Raw genomic sequence first — 20,204 nt, 5'->3', positions numbered from 1 at the left:
TAGACAAATGATTTGAAAAGTTGGTAAAAAGTGACTTTTGCCTTTTTTTATTAATATTTGTTTATGATGTCAAATCATAATAAAATGACTAAACTACCCCCATTTATTTAAAATATTTACAACTTCACCTATGTAACACATTTTGACCCATGACGGGTAAAATTGGCATTTCACCGTTGGCTAAAAACCAACTTCCCAAATGAAAAAAAAGCCAAAAAAGCCAACTTTTGGCTTTTGCTACTAACCAAAAAAAGTGGCTAAAAACTATGTTGCCAAAATAAGCCTAAGCAATAAATAAATAAAAATAGTACCTGCTTGAAAATTTGCAGTTGGAACCTACTGTGTTTTTGTTCATGTCTGTTGCATTGGTCAAATGTCATATGTACTGAGCATGCTTGACCAATTCATGCTCAGTTAAGATCATTGAAGTGACACTGGTGAAGGTCACTTGTGCTTCTCCCAAAATTATAGTTTGCTTGGGAGCAAATACAGGTGTACTCTAACTTGAATTTTATTGACTCACCACTCTCTTATGGAAGACAACACGACACATCCTAAGCGATGTGGAGCAGTGCTCCAAGATCACCAAATAACTTCCTCTATCGAGATAGAATAATATGCCATTGGGGGTCCCCATTATGGCACTTGATTTTCCAGCTCCACCTGGTCTCATCAAAGTAGAATTCAACCCAACTAAACAGCTGAAAAAGTAATCATCCCCTCGCATGAGATAAGTCCCACAAATCTATAGCAAAATTGATTAGTAGGCAAATAATTACCCACATATTGCATTAATCTCAATGTATATAACAAGCGTTAGGCACCGATGGTTCACTGGTCTTTCTGCCACTTATAGCAGACACATTTTATGTTCCAAATTCTCACAAAAATGAAAGTAAAAAATGTATGTACTTAATAAGATTATAGGATCATGCCCAAAGAAAATATTTGGTAAAGACTAGTTTGGATTGGATATCAGAAGATGACCCCTCTCTACACTCTTTTATAAGATCTCAAATATATTGTGAAGCCTTTTATTCTTGCAGATTTACTCAAATGTACATACATTGCGAAAGAAGGAATTTTACATACAACGAACTAAACTACTGCCATCCCTGTTCACTTGGAACCTCACAAAGCAAAAGAACCAAAACCCAAACCCCCCCCCCCAAAAAAAAAAAAAAAAGAAAAAGAAAAGGACTCCAGTGAACCAGGGCTATTGGTACTGAGGAAAATTTCAAAAAATAAAATTAATTTAACAACATTGTCTCCCTAAGCTTCCCTATATTCAATACCGGCTTCAGCTTCAGTCAAGCCATTATCATTCTCACTTAACAAGTAGTCACATAGCTCTAGAAGCTGATCTGCAAGGGGAGGAATACCTGGGTTGCGACCATCGTTGTATTTATGAGCGTTGTAGGTGATTTGCCAAACATCGTGCCTGAACTCCTCTCTGCTCTTGTACTCCAACCTCCTCACCTTCTCCTTTATTGTCGACAGATCCATGGGGTGTTTTATGATGTCCAAGTAGTCGGGTGCTTCTTTCTTAGACACGGGTTTTAAGAAGAGGTAGGACACCTCGTACCTGTCCTTGAGGGTTTCCACAATGCTCTCTAAAATGTTGGCCAAACCAACCTGTAATCCAAATCAGAACAAAAATATTGTGTAAATAGGAAAATGTAACATGTTATATAAGCAAATATACATCAGGTAATGATTACAGATGAGAAAATGATCCGATAAAATAGATAGAAGTGCCCTGACCTGCCACACAAGAATGAAAAAATTTATTGGGGCATATTCATCAACAGATCAAGGAAGAAGACTCGTAGAAAATCAATTGTTAACATCATGCTCATTCTGGTAGGGGCTATGTTACATAGTATTCGTGTCAAGTATGGGTACGTATTTAGAATTTGGGCCCAACAAACATCAAATTTTTGGGTGCGTGGACTAGGCAAAAAAATAATCATATTTTTGTATTTTTAATCTATTATGTGAGATAAAATGATGTTACATGTAACATGTAACAATCATACAACAATATATACATGTAATGTTAATATTAAACACAAATATATAAAAGTGCCTGATGGAAGTTGTCGGACACATCCCACACCCGCGTCTAAGTGTCAAGTGTCTAACATAGGTATATGATTTATTTTGAAAGGTCAATGTAACATAGGGTAGGGGTATAGAGCATGATTCCAAGTAATTGTTGTGATTCACAAAATAATGCCGACTTCAATGAATAACTTAGAGCATCTCCAATGGATTTGTTCAACCCATTGCTAGTGTAAGACAATAACAATTAGCAAACTTCTGCATTTTGCTCCAATGGATACATTAACTGTGTTGTTAGTTAGTGGGTTTGCTAGTACGCTCACCACAGTTGGCGAGCCCATTAGTAAAGGGGGAGAGAGAGAGAGAGAGAGTATGATGGAATGGATGGGACGACTATCATTATTGTCCTTTTCCATTTTTTTCATAAATACAAAATATAAATATATATTTATATATTTTACTGAGTCCCACTCTTACATAACACATGCTTTACCACACCTAATTACACCATTGGAGCACACCATTACTCTCTAAACTAACAAACACTTAACACACAAATGGGTCTCGCTTATACTTTGTTAGCTACACCAATGGAGATGCTCTTATAACACGAAATTTTAACCACAGATCCAATTTTTTAGTAGTCTTTTCATCAGATTTTCCTCTTCAGAAAAAAAGAAGACAACAAATAATCATCCCCAGCTATTAATATTCGTAACACTTGTCCATGTAAGTCATCCAAAAATAAATGAGTCACTAGTGGCAATATAGAGGCCAGTAATGAAACGGAAATCTACATGGAATGTGTAGAAAGGACGGTTAATAACGACGACAGTGTGAGCAACAATTACCTCTCCTCCCTTACGGCGCTTTGTAGCCGGAGCATACTCTGCACCATACCTTCCCAATTCAACTACTGGCCGCCTCTTTGAAGTTCGGTCTCTCTCTGGTAGCCTTCTATCATTTCTTCTTGGCCGGAGCTCATCTACTACTAAATAATCATCTCTTGTCTCAGGCCGTTTCTTCTTTTTTTTCTTCGCCTTCTGACGTTCTTCTTCCTCCCTCTCTCTTCTTATGGATTCTTCATATCTTCTGATCTCAGATAACCTTTCTTGCTCTTCCAGTACCCTCCTTTGTTCATAGAGTCTCCTGGCCCTCTCTTCTCTTTCTCTCTCTGCAATTCTCCTCTTCTCTTCCTCTTCCCACCATCGTTTATCCTCTCTAATTTTTCTCCTAGCTGCCTCTCCAGCTAAACGTTTGCTCTCATAATCGCTATGCTTCTCAAAAGAGGATAATTCAATAATTTTCTTCATCTTCCTGAACTCAAGACCAGCACTACCATCCTTATTGCCCTGGTCCAGATTAATGATCTCCTTTGGTCGTTTGATAATGATCTTCTTACGAGGCTGGTCTCTCTCAGTCTCCACTGGAGGCTTTATCACAATGGAGGGTTTGTGATATTCAACCGGGACATCTTCAGATTTCATCTTGTTGGAGAATATTATTTTATTAACCTTAACAGCAGGTTTATTCCCAGCTTCTGCATCTGACGTTACCATTCTGTCAGAACTTTGTGAGGCTGCCGGAGTGGGTTTATCGGGAAGTTTGTCAGTGGACCCGCATTTGACCTTTAAGACTTTTGCCTTTGTACTAGACTTATCATACTCAGGAGGAGCTTCCACGAGAGCCATTTTTGTTGCACTTTTTGATACAAGCTTCTTGATCAGAGTTTTCTGCTGAGGTTGACCCACACGATCCGAAAAGTTAGATCTCACGGATGCCTTTTCCAGATCTGTACCTTCAACTTGTGTTTCTATATCTTCTCCGTACTTGGGGCAATTCTTGTTGGTCCTCATGTGCCCAAGCTGATATCACAAGGTAAATATCATAATGAAATAATCACATATTTATCACAGTGCAAAACTTCCACCTTTAAGCTACATACCTGTCCACAAGCTCCACAGACAAAACTCTCTCTTGCGGATTTCTTTTCCTTCACAATCTGTATTCAGATGCGAGTTTCATTAAATTGCTTGTAAGCCACATAAAGAGAAGCCCTAATAGAAATTACAATAAGAAAAAGGCATCTATTGACAAATGAAAGAACAGATATCAACTCACATCTGGTGCAAAAATATGTATTTTTAAATATGCAACATGAAATTAACATGAAAAAATGGTAATTGCATATAAAAGTGCTCATAACATTGTTTAATGAAGATTGTTTTCCCTTTATATATATATATATATAGAGAGAGAGAGAGAGAGAGAGTTACCTTAATCCCATCTCCCAGTATTTTAACTTTCTTGTTAAGTAAACCAATGTGTTCAATGTCATTCTTCTTCGTAGCTTTTACCTTTCCAGCAAAGTTCTTCTTAACAAGAAGCTTTTCCTCCTGCAACCAAAAAGCAGTGTTATCAATTCCACTAACTTGCAAGATAAAACTGTACATGGTCAAGATACGAGGATATTGTATAGGAAAACAGCTTGATCCAAAAATAGGCTGCAATTATGACAGAAAAACAAAGCCAAAACAACTTGTCAAACCTTCTTTGGGCCTCGAATGATATTTTCTTTTGATGTATAGAATTCATTAGGTTGGGAACCAATAGCAATTTTGTTGACCATTGTACTAGCTTTCTTGGCTCGTTCTGCATTTCCAATACCAAAACCTAAAAGTGAGCCTGTTTCCTCCCCTGCAGCCCTTGTCTTTTTCTTCTTCTTGCGCTCAGCCTCCTCATCTGCAAAACAGTAATCGTTGTGAACTATAAATTATGATAACTTGAAGATTTATTCCTATTTATGACATTCATAAAACCAACACCAGGCAGTTCAGGAAGCAATTTAAAATTTCTGTTCACATAATCAGCATTATGAGTTCCATTCAATGAAAACACATCTAGCAAAGGACACAAGATATTTTTTACATGTTTCATCATGGTCTAAACCGTAGTTGTAGGAATCGCAACTACTGGGAGTGACATTTCCACTCTACTCGCAATTCCACAGTTCAAAGCAAGGTCATTGTTAGAACAGTGTTTCCAACTGGGATGGAACCACTCAAAACATATGAATCCCGAGAAAATAAATAAATAAATAATTCTGTTGAGAACAGATATTTATCTTAGATTTGACTCCTCTTAGGAATTAAAGGATGAGAATTTTTTGATAGATCTTTCAATTTGGGTTTTGTGAGGACAAATAGAAATGATATATGTTATTAGTGATTAATTGATATTTTTTGTAAAGAGAATTTATTATACATTATGTTTTAACAGTATAAGTCGTAGTGTAATGTAGACATTTAACATATCTATTACAAGTATGCAACAAAAATATTTTTTAACAATAAATTTATATATAAAATACAAAAATGCTCTATTAGGAGCGCCCAACCTTAGACTCTTCTATGTGCCCCCTTTCCAGCTACATGCAACTAAGGTCTAAACCTCCACCATATGGAGGGAGCTTCTCTATTTGAATCAACATTATATTCTTCACATTTCATATGTGCTCAGCCTAGCAGGTAGATAGATATAACTAAAATCAAAGGGGAAAAAATTATTCAAAAAGAGAACATTCCCTAAAGCTCATCTGAGGCTTAGATACAGTTCACATCATATCTCACTGCACAAATAATATTCCGCAACCAAATGTTTGCTACGGATAAAATCACAAAGTTGTTAGAAACTATGTAATCCATAAACTCCATACCATCCATAAGCATTCTGCACAGTTCTGCTGCTTCAGCTGCCTCATCTTCAATTTCTTCTTCTGCCTGAGCTTGCAATGGGCGCCTTCTCATTTTAAGTCCCCTTACACCATCAACTTTGTCATGCTTGGATTCATAGTTACCCTCTTCCCCTTCTTCGCATTCTTCTGCGTCCAGCAAATTTTCTAGGTCCCCAGCAAATGAATCCAGGTCACTATTTGCTTCTGAGTCACTCTCAAAATCATCACCGTCAACAGTAGAAAGACTTTGAACTTGTCGATCCCAAATTTCCTGACACTTCTCTCTTGTTTGTTGCTGAAGCTGCAGAAAGGACATACGCTGGCCACGTGCATACTTGCTGATTGTTGTTGGATCAACCTTGACACCAGATGCAGCTTGCTCACTTGAAAGCTTGCGAATCATAGCAATTCGATGCCACCTAGTTTGTTTCGCAATTTGTTCCTCTGGTACATTAAACTTTAGGAGAACCTGAAAAGGAGAATGTAGTTAAGTAAATACAACAATAAAACATCAAGGGTATGTTTGGTTTGGTTTTGGGAGAGTAGTTTTTAAAAAATGTTTTGGGAAGTGAGTTCAGAAATTTTTTTGGTTTGTTTGGCTGTGTATTTTGAAAGTAGTTTTCGAGTTCGGGAGTTTGGAATGATTTGATATTTTGTTATAATTGAGTAGATGCGTATGAAAGAAAAAGTGATTGAGAAGAAGAGAGGAGAGAGAAAAAGTGATTGATTGATAGGTAAGAGAGAGAAAGTGATTTTGGAAATTGTTTTGGAAAATTTACAAACCAAACAAATTTTTTAGAAAATTTTTCCCAAAATCACTCAACAAATCCAAACCAAACATACCCCAAGTCAAAAACAATATTTTGACTAACAAAAGAAGCAAATATTAATTATAAATCTTATTTATAAAAAAAACAACACCCAATTTGTACACATTAGTGTGTGTTTGGGAGATGAAAGATTGGATACACACATAACCTTTGGCATAGTACAGAAAGTGGTTTCCCCATGACTTGAAACCATAACTTCAAGGTTATTAGGCTAAGGTTTTACCATTGAACCAATGGTCACCCCTAAACCTTTGGCCAAGGTTTTTTTCTAGAAATCTTATTTCTAAAAAAAATTAAAAAAATATTCAGGGAGTTAGTTAGCCCTTGACAATCAGGTTGAAAGCCATTATACATGGATGGGCTTGTTTAGTATTTGCATCAGAAAACATTTATTCTCGATTTGAGATCTGTCAATTAAAGAATTAGAGAGAGCACGAGGAAGAAGTTCAGAACCAAGCAATCAGCCATGGAAACTAGGAAATTAGATTTTTTAGAGGATTTTGCAATTTATGAAATCTTCAACATTCTACTACATTCATTAAAAAAGATCCTACATTTCTTAGAATAACCCATGACTAGAACCATCTGAAATTCGCCACCACCGAAAGCATCCCCCAACTCATTGTGTCTCAGTCTCCAAACGTTAGGTCAAGCTCTTGGGCCATAAAACTAGCCATTAATGATTTGTCCATGAGAAGAAACAATTCAACAACATCCAAAAGAAGAAACATTTTAAGAACACTACCTAAAATCTAGGGTAAATTGCGCTCACCTCCCCTGAGGTTTGGGAAAAATACAATTAGCCCCACACTTCTGACATAATTACATTGGCCTCCCTTAAGGTTTTAATTCACATAACAGTTAGGTTCTTTTTCATCAATAATTTGTTAGTCATATGAATGAAAATATGGCATTCTCATGTATGTAAGAAATTATGTATTATTGATTGATTGATATCTTACAAGATTGATTGATTACAATTCCTATACAATCTATATATAGAAGAAAATGTGGTAGTAGGTGTAGGTGTAGTGGAGGTGATAGTGGGTTAGGTGAAGTGGAGTGTGGTGAAGTGGAGGTAGGTGAAGTGGAGTGTGTAGTGGAGTAGGTGAAGGTAAAGATGGGAAATTCTAACAGCCCCCCGCAAACTCAAGGAGGATAGAAACTAACCAACTTGAGTTTGGAGAGAGGAACAAAACAAGCAAATACATAAAAAATAAAAGAGGATAGGTGACACTGTATGGTCGTGTCAGACCATTGGTGAAGACACTCGATGGTGGTGTCATAACGTTGTAGAGGACACTGGATGGCGGTGTCAGACCGATGTAGAAGACAGTTTATGGGGTCATGTCGGACCGTTGTAGAAGACAGTTTATGGGGTCATGTCGGACCTTTGTAGAAGACAATGTTGTGACAGTTGTTGTGACAGTTTACAGAGTCTTGTCGGACCCTTGTAGAAACTAACCGGAATCTATGTCGGGACAGTTTACAGAGTCTTGTCGGACCCTTGTAGAAACTAACCGGAATCTATGTCGGGACAGTTTACAGAGTCTTGTCGGACCCATAAAGGAGCTAACCGGAATCAATGTCGGGACAGTTTACAGAGTCTTGTCGGACCCTTGTATAAACTAACCGGAATCAATGTCGGGACAGTTTACAGAGTCTTGTCGGACCCTTGTAAAAGTGGCACCCTCAAAAGGTGTGCCCAATTTTGTCAAAAGGCGTGCCATCAAAAGGCGTGCCCAATTCATCAAAAGGTGTGCCATCAAAAGGCGTGTCCATTTTATCAAAAGATGTGCCATGAAAAGGCGTGCCAGTGTGTCGGGCGGCAAGAGGCGCGCGATGCGCGTGGCTGCCTTGGCTATATAACCAAGACGAAGGCAGAGGCTGAGGCAGAGAAAAACTGAGAGAAACCTCTGAAAAATCCTTCGTGTTGCTGAGAAAGAGAGTTCCTTGTGCTGAGAGAGATTTCTGAGAGAGATTTTGTAACACTCTGTTTTCTGAGAGAGTTTGCTGAGAGAGATACTGTGTAACACTCTGGTGCCCAGAAAAATGGCTTCGTCTTCGTCTTCCCGTGGACTGCTCACCCTCTTTCCCGACCTCAACGAGTCAACAAGAGAGAGAACTGGTGCGGTGGCACTGGAAACTCAACCAAGCGCCCCGGAGTTTACTCCGTTGAACTTTCCGATGCGGTCTGTGGAGCAAAGAATGGCAGTGCTGTCAGATGTGGAGGCCAATCAGTATACTCTGAAGGCATGTGTGGAAAGCATGACGGCGGTCACAAATTTGTCGAACCGGCTGCAGAGTAGGACAAATGAGGTGCAGCATGTAAACTCCCAGCTGGCTCTGCTCCAACGCATGTATAAGGATGCGCGAGCAGAGATAAGCGTGCTAAGGGCAGAAAACAAGGAGCTGAAGCGGAAGGCCACCGTGATGTTTCGATTCGGAGGGCCGCCATATGCTGCAGTGGAGGAGTACGGGGGAGTGAACGTGCTCGGCGGCATGGAAAACACGGAGGCAGCACCGTCAAGGGCCACTCAGGACAGAGGCAAGAAGAAAAGGCCGGCGGAATAGGCGAAGAAGTGATGGCGGTGGGTGGCCGTCTGCAGAAAAGAAAACAAAGCTTTTGGTGTTGTCTTTTTTTTTTTTTTTTTTTTTTTTTTTTTTTTATGTAAAATTGTGATCGGGGTGGATCCCTGAGAGAAATAAAATATGGGTTGTTGTGCAAATGTGTAAAATGTTTTTTTTTTTTTTTTTTTTTTTTTTTTTTTTTTTGAAAGATATAATAATAATAATAATAATAATAATAATAATAATACAAAGAATGGGTCAAAGTGGGAGGATGGAAAGAAATATTATTTTAGAGGATGGTGTATGGTCAGCATGATGATTGTGGCCATCTGTTATATATGTATTTATATATATATATATATATCAATAGGACCAAGTGATGTATGCTGCAAAACCGAAGAGGAGTTGTAAGTGGGTCATGTGGGTTGATTTTGCTAGCATATTGTAATATGATAATGGCCATACATGTGCTGCAAGTGGGTGGAATAAAGGAAGGCAAAAGAAGGATATGATTAAAGGGAGTATGGGGGAGAGAAAAAGGGACCAGAGAGAGAGAGGGAGTGGGTGGATTAAATGTTTTCATCATAAAGTGCATGTGTATCTGTGAGAGACAGCTAAAACTACAGTTGGTTTTCTTGGGGAGGGAATTTTGCACAATGGACATAATCTCCCAACTACAAGAACAAGCCAACACAATAGCAGCTCTTGCTTTCAATGCCTTCGGGACACTACAAAGGGATGCCCCACCTGTACGTCTCTCTCCAAATTACCCAGAACCTCCTGCTAATCCTACCGAAGATGCTGCAACTGTTGCAGAGCAACGTAAGCTCATGAGTGCTTCTCTGGTAAAGGCTGCTAAGCTGTTCGATGCATTGGTTGCAGCACTTCCTTTGTCTGAGGGAGGTGAAGAGGCTCAACTAAAAAGAATTGCAGAGCTTCAGGCTGAAAATGATGCTGTAGGCCAGGAACTTCAGAGGCAACTGGAAGCTGCAGAAAAGGAATTGAAGCAAGTCCATGACTTGTTCGGCCAAGCAGCAGATAACTGCTTGAACTTGAAGAAACCAGATTGAATAGGTGAGAGTGATGGTTCATGGCAGCAAGAAATGTGGCAGCCGAGTGAAGGTATGTGTAGGGAATTTTAGCGGACTAGGTTGAGGTCCGGCGGGCGGCCAAAGCGAGGTTGCCGCCCGCCGGTGAAGCGAAAAATACTAAATTCTTAACCTTGCTCTGATACCATGTAAGAAATTATGTATTATTGATTGATTGATATCTTACAAGATTGATTGATTACAATTCCTATACAATCTATATATAGAAGAAAATGTGGTAGTAGGTGTAGGTGTAGTGGAGGTGATAGTGGGTTAGGTGAAGTGGAGTGTGGTGAAGTGGAGGTAGGTGAAGTGGAGTGTGTAGTGGAGTAGGTGAAGGTAAAGATGGGAAATTCTAACATTTTCCAACTAAAATGCACATTTATCTTTGTTTATTCTAATGTCTACCCACGATTTGCACTAGTTTCAGTTACTTGAGCCATACCAAAAGGGAGGTTAGTGTAATTATGTCAAAAGTGTGGAGCTAATTGGATTTTCCCCAAACGTCAGGGGAGGTGAGTGTAATTTACTCGAAAATCAAATTCCTGTTTTTATTTTCTCCATGCCTTAACAACTTTAACTACATAAATTAACTGTTGTAACTTCAAATATTTGTTAACCAAAAACCAATCCCCATTTAATAAAGCACATAATATTTGGTTTTAAAAAACCAAATATATGCAACAAAATCCTACTCATATCTTAAAATTTTAGCTTTAGTTTACATGTATGTTTAGATTGTGACTGATATATCAAACCTTCATGTTGCCATATATCAGGAAATATAAAATATTGCTCTAAATTTGAGATGGTGAAATAAGATTACATTTACATAGATACACGATAAAAAACCTCAATTATAAAGCACAGGAATTTTGGTCTCAATATCATCGGGACATGGATAATAGACAGACTTTGGTTATGAATCATTGACCTTTAGCTATAAATACAAGTTTTACAGAATTGTACTGAGAAGAATAAAAGGATAATATAGCCTTTGGAGCTGATTTCAGTTTTGAATTTATAAGATCCTTCCCTTTAAAGCTCATGTTTGAAAGCTGATTAGGTTCAAGTAAAACTTGTTAAAAAACAGTAGTTATTTAAAAAAAGAAAATAGAAATCAGCACACCTCTCGTGCAGCTTCCATGCTCAATCTACGTAGATCAGCATCTGTTCCAGTTACAGTTGAACCTCCCCGACTAACAGCTTGCTTTTTCTTCACCATTGCATTTGATATTGGAGCCTTCGGAGCAGTGCGGACATAGCTAAAACCTAGACCCCTTCCAGATGGATCACCAACACCAGTAATTTCCAAACGCTCAATATTTTCTCTGTCCTGCAAAACAGTAATGAAAGGAAGATCAAAATCAAGTGTAGGCATACAATGGTTTCCTTGGGCTGGATGGAAATAATCAAGACATAAGAATTCTCGATCTGAAAGAATGCATGTTTAGGGTAAATGCATAATGGTTGATCCTAGATATTGGAATAGATGGAAAAAGGTAAGAAAAAGGATGAGAACAGCTAAAGGTTTGATTCCAAATTCAAGATTAATGTTGAAGCTAGTGTTGTCAAAGCTTGTGACTACCCATAACTTAAGCACCTAGGCAACTTGAACAAGAGGCAGTTCTGCAGTAATAAACTCCCACAACAACAATACCACACAATTCTGAAGCCCATACAAGTATTTGCACAATCACCACATCAGCAGCAGAAGTGCTAAGAATACATGGAATAAGAGTGAAATAGTTAACCTGACTAGTACAGGCAACAAAGTTACTACTCAAGCTCCATGGAGTTATTTGCAGTTCCCTCTCGATGTGTGATGCAGCAGCTAAAGCAATAGCTTCATCAGGGAGTTGATTCATTGCAGACGAGAGGCCATTGGAATTAGTCAGCCTTGTAATTCCTAACCGTTTGAGCTTGTACAGTCCAGCTAGCATGCTTTCATAGGCACAGACCTAAGCAAAAGAAAAATAAATTGGAGGATATGCTTCCCTTTCAAATGGTTGCCAATTGGAAATTACAGATAAAAGAAAATTAAAGCGGATAGTATGACGGGGACAAACATTTGAATATGCATATGACAAGATGTAAGAAAAAAGAGAATACTGATACAAGGCAACAAATTTTAAAAACTATCTCGCTCTATAGGGCTAATGCATCTTTTCATATTTATCATTGTTAATAATAATAAACTGATAAATGCACTTGTTGTAAATATAAGTCACTTGAGGAATGCTTCATTAAGTAACATAAGAATTCACAGATGACTGATACATTAAATCAACACATCTCCAGCTCCCTCTTTGATGAGGAAAATCCTTCCATTAAAAATTGGCATTTTGTAAGAAATGAAAAATAAGTCTCAGCTCCATCTTTCCTAACTCTGTTCTTCATACTAGTTTAGGAAAGGCAGCCACAATGGAATGACTGTCCAGCTCACAAAATAAACTCATTATTCGGAGATATGATACTTAAGTCTCATAAAGGACTTAAATTCTTTGATCACGAAGGCATTTGAATTAGTAAGATAGTTATAAAGTGTTCCACAAACTATACAGTGTGTTTGGTTTCAATTTTTTGAAAACTAAGTTTTTTATTTTTTGTTTTTTTTGTTTTTAATAAATATTTTTTAAATTTTAAGCATTTTTTTACTTTTTTAGATGCACCTAACTTAGATGTATCTAAAAAGTAAAATATTTGTGAAAAAATATTTCAAAAAATTAATAAATACACAAAAATACAAACCATATACTGAATTTTCGTATTTTTTTTTGTATTTTTGGTATTTAGTGAATTTTTTAAAGATTTTTTTCACGAAAATTATACTTTTTAAGTGTATTTATGCTAGGTGTGTCTAAAAATTAAAAAAAATTGCTTAAAATATTTTAAAAATTCAGTAAAAACAAAAAAAATACGGAAAATAAGAAAGTAGAATTTTCTGAAAAGTGTTTTTAGAAAACCCAAACCAAGCAAAGTGATGGTATTTATAACAAAAAACAAAGGCAAAGATTGTATAGTAGAACTCACATTCTCTGGCGTCACCATCCTTCTCAGTTCCTCCTCCAATGGAATGCGGAAATTACGTCTCATGATCCAATACAGCTGTCCACTTGATCCTCTCTGGTAGGTTGCATATACACAATAATCATCCAGATTATTGGAGAACACAAACATTCCTCATGACAAAGCTAGTGGCAAACATTTGCGCTACCACATTAAAATAACTCTTTATTTTCAAAATTGATAACCATGAATACCTGCAAATCAGCACAATGCTTCAACCTTTTCCGAAGGAAAGGTTCAGACAAGGTAGGAAACTGTGCAGATAACTCATCCGCACGGATGCTTGGAAGTGAGTCACGCTTGTCAATGGCGCGAAACTCACGATACATATAGACCAAAAGCCTATTCATAATGTATGTCTGGACACCTTTTGTCCCTGGAGCCATTACTTCCATGTGAGGCTCCTATAAAAGAAACAAGCCAAAACAGATCAGACAGATTTAGCAAAATCAAAGCTTTACTATAGCTGGCATTTTTTGGAATTATACATGACAAAACCAATAAGAGATAGCAAAAGTAAAAAGATTGAACTTAAAATTAAAATGGAAACAAAAGGGGGCATGATAAAAACATGCTAACACGACAATTTTTAAAAAATGTAAAATAGACTAATTTTATATATTAATTATAGTCACCTTATGCCAAAGGTTGCACCTGTATCCAATCTACCCCATCTATACCACCATCCAATGAGGACTAAACTGGGCATACTTTACATAAATATATATATATATATATATGTGAATACATCATCAAGACAATAAAAAAAAATACAACACAACACTATTTTCTAAAATTCAAAGGTGGAAGGACTAATAGATATGAATCTACATTTTTAATCAAAGTGTCCTAAGTTATTTGGTTCAAACTTGTAATATGTATCACATGTGTTTAAGCGATGGACATGTGTGTCTCCCAGGTGTCTGAAGCGTGTCCGAGTCTTAGAAGCATCTGATGTCTATAATGTACTTGTTCAAACTTCTGCAGCAGCTACCACTCATATCGGAGGTCCTCAATCACTCACACATCCTAGGAGCATACATGACCGCCACCATAATGAGCAAGATCAAGAAGCCCAAGCACAAACAATGGGTGTGTTGCATGTGTCTATGTCCATATGCAGAAAGGTTTCCGTTCGACCACAGACAGGTACATTTTCATTTTACTTGAGCCTTCGTCACTTATGACGATGCTCCTTCTAATACACAAAGGCAACTCTCTACGGGGGCAAGATTTAGGCAGAAAATGAATGAATCATTGGAACCAGTTTAAAGCATTTTCTCCTGGAAGGTGGAGGATCCCCTTCACACTTGGAGGGGGCTAGAGTGGAGAAGTGGAGGCAGATTTGGTTTCTGATGCCTTTGGCTTTGATGTGGATCTTATGGGGAGAACAAAATAGGACTTTCGACAAAAAGAAAGAGCCTTTAGAATGAAAAGTAGAATTTTGTTTCTTCAAAATAGTTGGTTCTCAGGCACTATGATGCATCCTTAAACCAATTTTTTGATTTTGAAGTCTTTTGAGTAAATTTTGATAGATGGGTGATACGGTAATTGTCCATATTTTGTACATGAGCTGCACCTGTCATTAGTGCCTTCTGTAATACAATACTTATCCCAAAAAAACAAAAAACTAATTTCCACATCTTATACTAATGAATACATAACATCAATCCATATCAGGGACACCATATAAATGTCTGTTCATATACAGAACACACTTTAATCACACAATAACTGCCTAGAGCCTTCCATTCAAAGGACACCAAATGCCTAGACATAATAACTCAAGAAGTCCCCTGCACCTGATACTGCATTCACATGCAGATATAGTACAAGGAGAGAAAAACTAGTGTGCACATAAAACAAAACAAAAATAATAACACGTCATTATTCCCAGGTCAAGAAGATGAAGATCTAAACAAACAGGCAGGATCAACGTAAGCAAAAAATTGCATCATCGGCAATGATTGGATGAGTAATAAGAAAATCATCAAAAAGCATTCTTTAAATAGTTAGGTTTCAGTAAATTAAGCCCCAAAAAAATACCAATGTTACCTGTTGTCCAACAACATCAAGCCTGTCAATCCGTCTTATTGAAAGCTTTCCCTTTGTAGAACGAACCAACAAATAGTCAGTTGATGACACCTTATGAGGAAATATAGGAGCCCTATACATGTTAGTTTCAAGACATGATTGGCTGCAGCCAGCTTTTATATCTCCAAGGAAAGGAGATTTATCAGCTGGATCAAGTATGAGGACACTCCCCAAACTGTTGTTTCCATTACGCAACAAGTTCCCAGTTTGATCGCCTGGGGTAGATTTCTGATAATAAGTGCATAGTCTAGCACCCATACCAGCATTCCCAAGAAGTAGAGGCCTTTCTTCGCAGTACCTACAAATAAAACAATAGAAGTGAGAATTGCTGAAAAATTCAATTCCAAAAGGAAAATACTTAACTTGAAAACAAATCACAAACCAAACCAAACTAAGCCCAACAGTCTTTTAAGTGTATTTTGTTCAATACAGCCCATCAAATTGAACAAGGTCCATGTAACGCAAAGACATGCAAAAGCATCAGTGGCACAAAATCCAGTAATTACCTTACAGGAGAGATACAAGTGCACCGCTACATAGGATAGAGGCTTAATCTTATCATCATGTCATGAAACAATTACAGGAAGTAAGACAGAAATAAGTAAAAGAGATAGCAAATGAATAAAAATAGAATAGATACAACCAACATGGCTTGCATTGAATCAAAAATGGAATTATGTAAAGGAATGAAAATGTCCTGTTTTATCAATGGAAGAAATTATATATAGGTTGTTTCAAAAATTAAATTCTACAAATAATTTATTTTTAAGCAATCTACAAGTAAAAAGGCATGGAAGGTGGACTCATTATGTGTAATGTGGACTATTTGGAAGGAAAGAAATAGGAGAACGGAGAACTTTTGAAAAAGCTGATTTATGGAGACACAAATATGCTCTTTTACATAGCTTCCAATTTTGGCTAGAAAGGAAAATTTTGTGATTCATCCTTTGCTTTTATTAATTTTATGGGAGGAATCTCTCTTTTGTAGAAGCTGTCTATGTGAGCTTTGATCACCTCTATATACTTCCAGAATATAGGTTTTTCCTCTTTACCTTTAAAAAAAAAAACTGAAACTAGTTCTATTACACAAAATAAGTTAAAAGAATTTTAGTTCAAGAAAAAAAGTTCAACAGATCAAGATGAGAAGCAAATCAACTACCTGAAATCAAATCAACAAAAGTTTGAGCACTACTGCTAAGATTAAGAGAAGCACAGGCTGTGTTTGGTAAGGCCTTCAAAACTCAATTCCACCCCATGGTTTGAGTGTGGTGTTTGGTTAGAGTTTAAAAAATTAATTCCACACCCACTTTTGAAAACATGTCTACCCGGTCATCCTTTCGGACGTCCAGCCAGTTGATCAGAACAGTGTTCATGTGTTTTTTTTTATTTTATTTTTTTTGGCACCTGTTATTTTTATATTTTAAATAAAAAATATTTTCAGAATTTTTTAAAATTTTTTTGAGCTTTGAATAGAATTTTGGGTTGTGTGTTTGGTTATGAGTTGTAAGTTTTGAATCAAATATCAGGTCACATCAAAAATTTCAAACTCAATTCAAAACTCATAACTAAACAAATTTTCCACACTCAAATCAGAATTTCAAAACTCACAAACTCAAAATACAACTCTATTCTCAAATCATAATCCTAAAACTCTACCAAACGCTACCTTACTAGCCATTTTACTATAATCCAAGGAAACTCCAATTACAGATAAAGATCATGATCTAGACTTTCAAGTAACTTACTCCATCAGGAAGACATGGCCATCTCTCACAGAAAGATCAGATTTCTTCTTAAATGCCCCAGGGGGTCGCAAAGACTTATTCTCACCAGGAACCTTTTGTGCTCTTGGCAACAAATTTATTTTTGCACGAACAAGATGAAGCAAGGAGTTTGGTCGAACATTTTGTGCAGCAAGGGATTTATGAACTTCAAGCTCTCGTCCAGAATAAAATATTTTCACTGGTTCCAACGGTTTAAAATCTACAAAAACAAAAGCAACAAAGGGGGTCTGAGTTTTCCCCAAAAGAGAAATTAAGGCCTTGTTTGGGAACAGACTTTTTTAGTAACTTTTTGACTTTTTAGTTAAAATGTGATGCAAAAAAATTAGTATGTTTGGAATGACTTTTTGACTTTTTACGAAAAGATGTGCAAAAAGTACAGGGAAAAGGGAATTTTTGACTTTTTGAAATGAGTTGATGGTTTTTTGATTTTTTGATTTTTTTAGTGACTTTTTGACTTTTTGGCTAAAAAATTCACTTGCCAAACGAGGCCTAAGAATAATGAATAAGAATAACAAAGAAATGTGAAAAAGTATTCAAGACACTAAGCCAACAATAAGAATTCAAGCAAAAAGCACATGTTTAAGATAAATAAGCAACCTAGCTTTTTTGAAGCTTTTGCTTTGACAGAAGAAATGGTCTCCTCGGCATCCACATGAAGTTTACTTCCTTTACCCCCCAAGCTCTTCAATATAATTTTCATAGGCCCTTGAGTAGGTAGCTTCCCTTGTTCTTTAAGTACCACCTCATTATCATGTGGGTACCATAAAGCTTTTGGCCGATGAAAGTTCGCAATATCTTTACTGCAAAAAAATAGGTAAGAGTCCACAGCCAATACAGAAAATGGAGCATGTCTTGGAAGTAAGATAAGAGTAATGTAAATTACACCACAAATAGCCATACACAAACATAAGAAAGAGAACACATAAACCCATAAGAGGATTCCAAATCACGCATGAAGCACAGTCATTCTGCATGATATTTAGAACAACAATTGCATACAGAAGTAACAATAAATGACAATATTTAAGTATGTAGGCAATATTTTTAGTATGGCATAAGTCCCAACAACTTTCCAGTTTTTTGACTGACCAAAATAATATACAGATTTACAACCATACAAGTTCAAAAATAAGAAATGATGAAAGAAAAATTAATAGAATATGGAAAGCCAAATGGACAAACTTCGAAATTTCACATGCCTACAGAAGTGATTACATGCCATGAACATCAAACCGTGGAAGCCATGTAAGAGGGTGAAGAAAGCAAAATAAAAATAAATAAGACTTACAAAAAAATGGCATAATTCTAATTGCTAATCCAAAATATTATAATATAAACAACTAGCAACTAGTTACTTTACTATAGAAGTTTTCTCTAAAATCACAATCATAGCATTTACTATTTTACTATTCTCTCAATTGAAAGAAAATAAAAGTTGGTTCCATATCTGACTCCATTATACAAGCAATTTAACACAATTTGAAATATATACTGAAGTTGTTCGAAATGCTCCTTGGAACAAGACATGGTAAGATATATGATATATATCAGAATAGAAAGGACCCAAATTATGTTGACTTCTCCCAACCAATAAGAAAAATGGCAACAACATGAAGGAACTATGGTGAGATAAGGTATGTAATCTTACTTGCTTAACTTTGGTTTCGTTGTCTGCAGCTTGAGTGCAGATATTGAATGCAAGACTTTGACACCATGAGCAGCACGCTTTTTAGAGTGTGATTTCAGTTGCTGAGAAATTTTTCTGCTTGAATAGAATTTGTCATTAGCAATGTTGAATCGGGCACCAGATGGACCTCCATGGCCATGAAGCTCCAAAGAATCCCCACCACTGGACTTCACAGAACGAGTTATGAACATAGCCCCAGCATGAAGCCGAAGGTGTTTGCCATCCTTGTTATCTAAAATTTCAAACAGCATCTGTTCATCTTGAAGATCAAGGATTAGCTTTGGTTTTGCAATTGATTGGTGTGGCTCCCAAATTATTCTGTCCAACCACGATCCTTCCACTATGTCTCTGTTTTGCAATGTGAGTTTGCTAAAACGCTTTATGGCATCACTGTGGTGGATCTCTTCAGTGATATCACCCTTTCTACCATCTGAATTGTTTGGATGTTCTAACCGCGACTCCAACCTCAAAAGTTGGGGATGACATCTGCTTTCTGAGTAGGATTGGTTTGTCAGACCCAAAATTTCATTTGAGCCAAAGGGCTCCACTGAAACAGGGCAGCTATGCAGAAAAAAACCACAATCTCTCTCATCAGATTCCATCTGCAGTTCTGGCTGAGTATTATGTGGTCTAGATTCCAGTTCTGTTTGTATGCCAAACAAATCTTCAGAGTCAGATCCAGAGGTCTCACAACTCCCTGCAGCGTTGTAACTCTGTGCAGGAGAATTGTCCCAAATGATTTTTTCTTCCCAATCTTGTTGATCAAGAGGATAAAATTTAGGGGACAAAGTTGAGCTCCATTCAGCAGACAGATCTAATGTTGTATCCTCTTTCATTGGTTCAGCACTAAGATAAGAGTCCAGCCTTTGCTCATCAACTTGAGAAGCCATCATGGGAGTCCCTTGAATAAACCCAAATTTTGCTGATTCAAATTCATCATCCATTGTTCCCAAAATATTGTCTTGAACAGCATGTGCATGCTTCGTAAAAGAAACACCTTGGCAAGTGCCCTTTAGGAATCCCTCTTCATCCTCTTCAACAATATGAGAAGTATCCAACGACTCATATTTCTCTGGAAGAATGAAGCCAAAAATTACAGGGACATTTAAAAACAGAATTATGCTTATGCAAAAATAAAACAAGGATCAACAAAAAAAATGTTTTTCATTTATCTAATCATGAAACAAAACCAAGTTTAACAAATGCAAATAAGAAGTTACACCAAGCCAAGGAGGTTAGTAGTTTGCCTATGTAAAGTTCCGTAAAGGATTAAACCAAGTCATT

At 36.9% G+C, this 20,204-nt stretch overlaps 1 protein-coding gene and 1 pseudogene across 6 annotated transcripts in view; one reads left to right on the top strand and one right to left on the bottom strand.

The window, feature by feature from the left end:
* Nucleotides 1-1,001: 1,001 nt before the first annotated feature.
* Nucleotides 1,002-20,204, bottom strand: part of HAF01 (HAC13 protein (HAC13)) — a 33,529-nt gene continuing 14,326 nt past the window's right edge. For 4 of the 5 annotated variants that reach the window (XM_028256718.2, XM_028256717.2, XM_082914278.1 and 1 more), the window contains exons 9-22: nucleotides 18,882-19,992; nucleotides 17,831-18,033; nucleotides 17,195-17,432; nucleotides 15,411-15,747; nucleotides 13,550-13,759; nucleotides 13,320-13,412; nucleotides 12,041-12,247; nucleotides 11,416-11,622; nucleotides 5,780-6,266; nucleotides 4,613-4,806; nucleotides 4,341-4,460; nucleotides 4,010-4,066; nucleotides 2,916-3,929; nucleotides 1,002-1,635 (exon numbers count right to left, since the gene is read on the bottom strand). In XM_028256718.2, coding sequence (XP_028112519.2) covers nucleotides 1,273-1,635; nucleotides 2,916-3,929; nucleotides 4,010-4,066; nucleotides 4,341-4,460; nucleotides 4,613-4,806; nucleotides 5,780-6,266; nucleotides 11,416-11,622; nucleotides 12,041-12,247; nucleotides 13,320-13,412; nucleotides 13,550-13,759; nucleotides 15,411-15,747; nucleotides 17,195-17,432; nucleotides 17,831-18,033; nucleotides 18,882-19,992 — 4,841 coding nt within the window. In that variant the 3' untranslated portion in view covers nucleotides 1,002-1,272. The remainder of the gene's footprint in view (nucleotides 1,636-2,915; nucleotides 3,930-4,009; nucleotides 4,067-4,340; nucleotides 4,461-4,612; nucleotides 4,807-5,779; nucleotides 6,267-11,415; nucleotides 11,623-12,040; nucleotides 12,248-13,319; nucleotides 13,413-13,549; nucleotides 13,760-15,410; nucleotides 15,748-17,194; nucleotides 17,433-17,830; nucleotides 18,034-18,881; nucleotides 19,993-20,204) is intronic. The other variant, XM_082914277.1, reaches the window with a different exon arrangement.
* LOC145820015 (mediator of RNA polymerase II transcription subunit 21 pseudogene) lies at nucleotides 9,287-10,419 on the top strand (annotated as a pseudogene). Its single transcript, XR_014360911.1, has one exon. The product of XR_014360911.1 is annotated as a mediator of RNA polymerase II transcription subunit 21 pseudogene (transcript).

The sequence above is a fragment of the Camellia sinensis genome, chromosome 2 (assembly GCF_055761805.1).
Source record: "Camellia sinensis isolate YWXY chromosome 2, ASM5576180v1, whole genome shotgun sequence".
NCBI classification, from domain to species: Eukaryota; Viridiplantae; Streptophyta; class Magnoliopsida; order Ericales; family Theaceae; genus Camellia; species Camellia sinensis.
The sequence above is the reverse complement of the archived record's forward strand: the minus strand, read 5'-3'. Positions and strand labels throughout refer to the sequence as shown.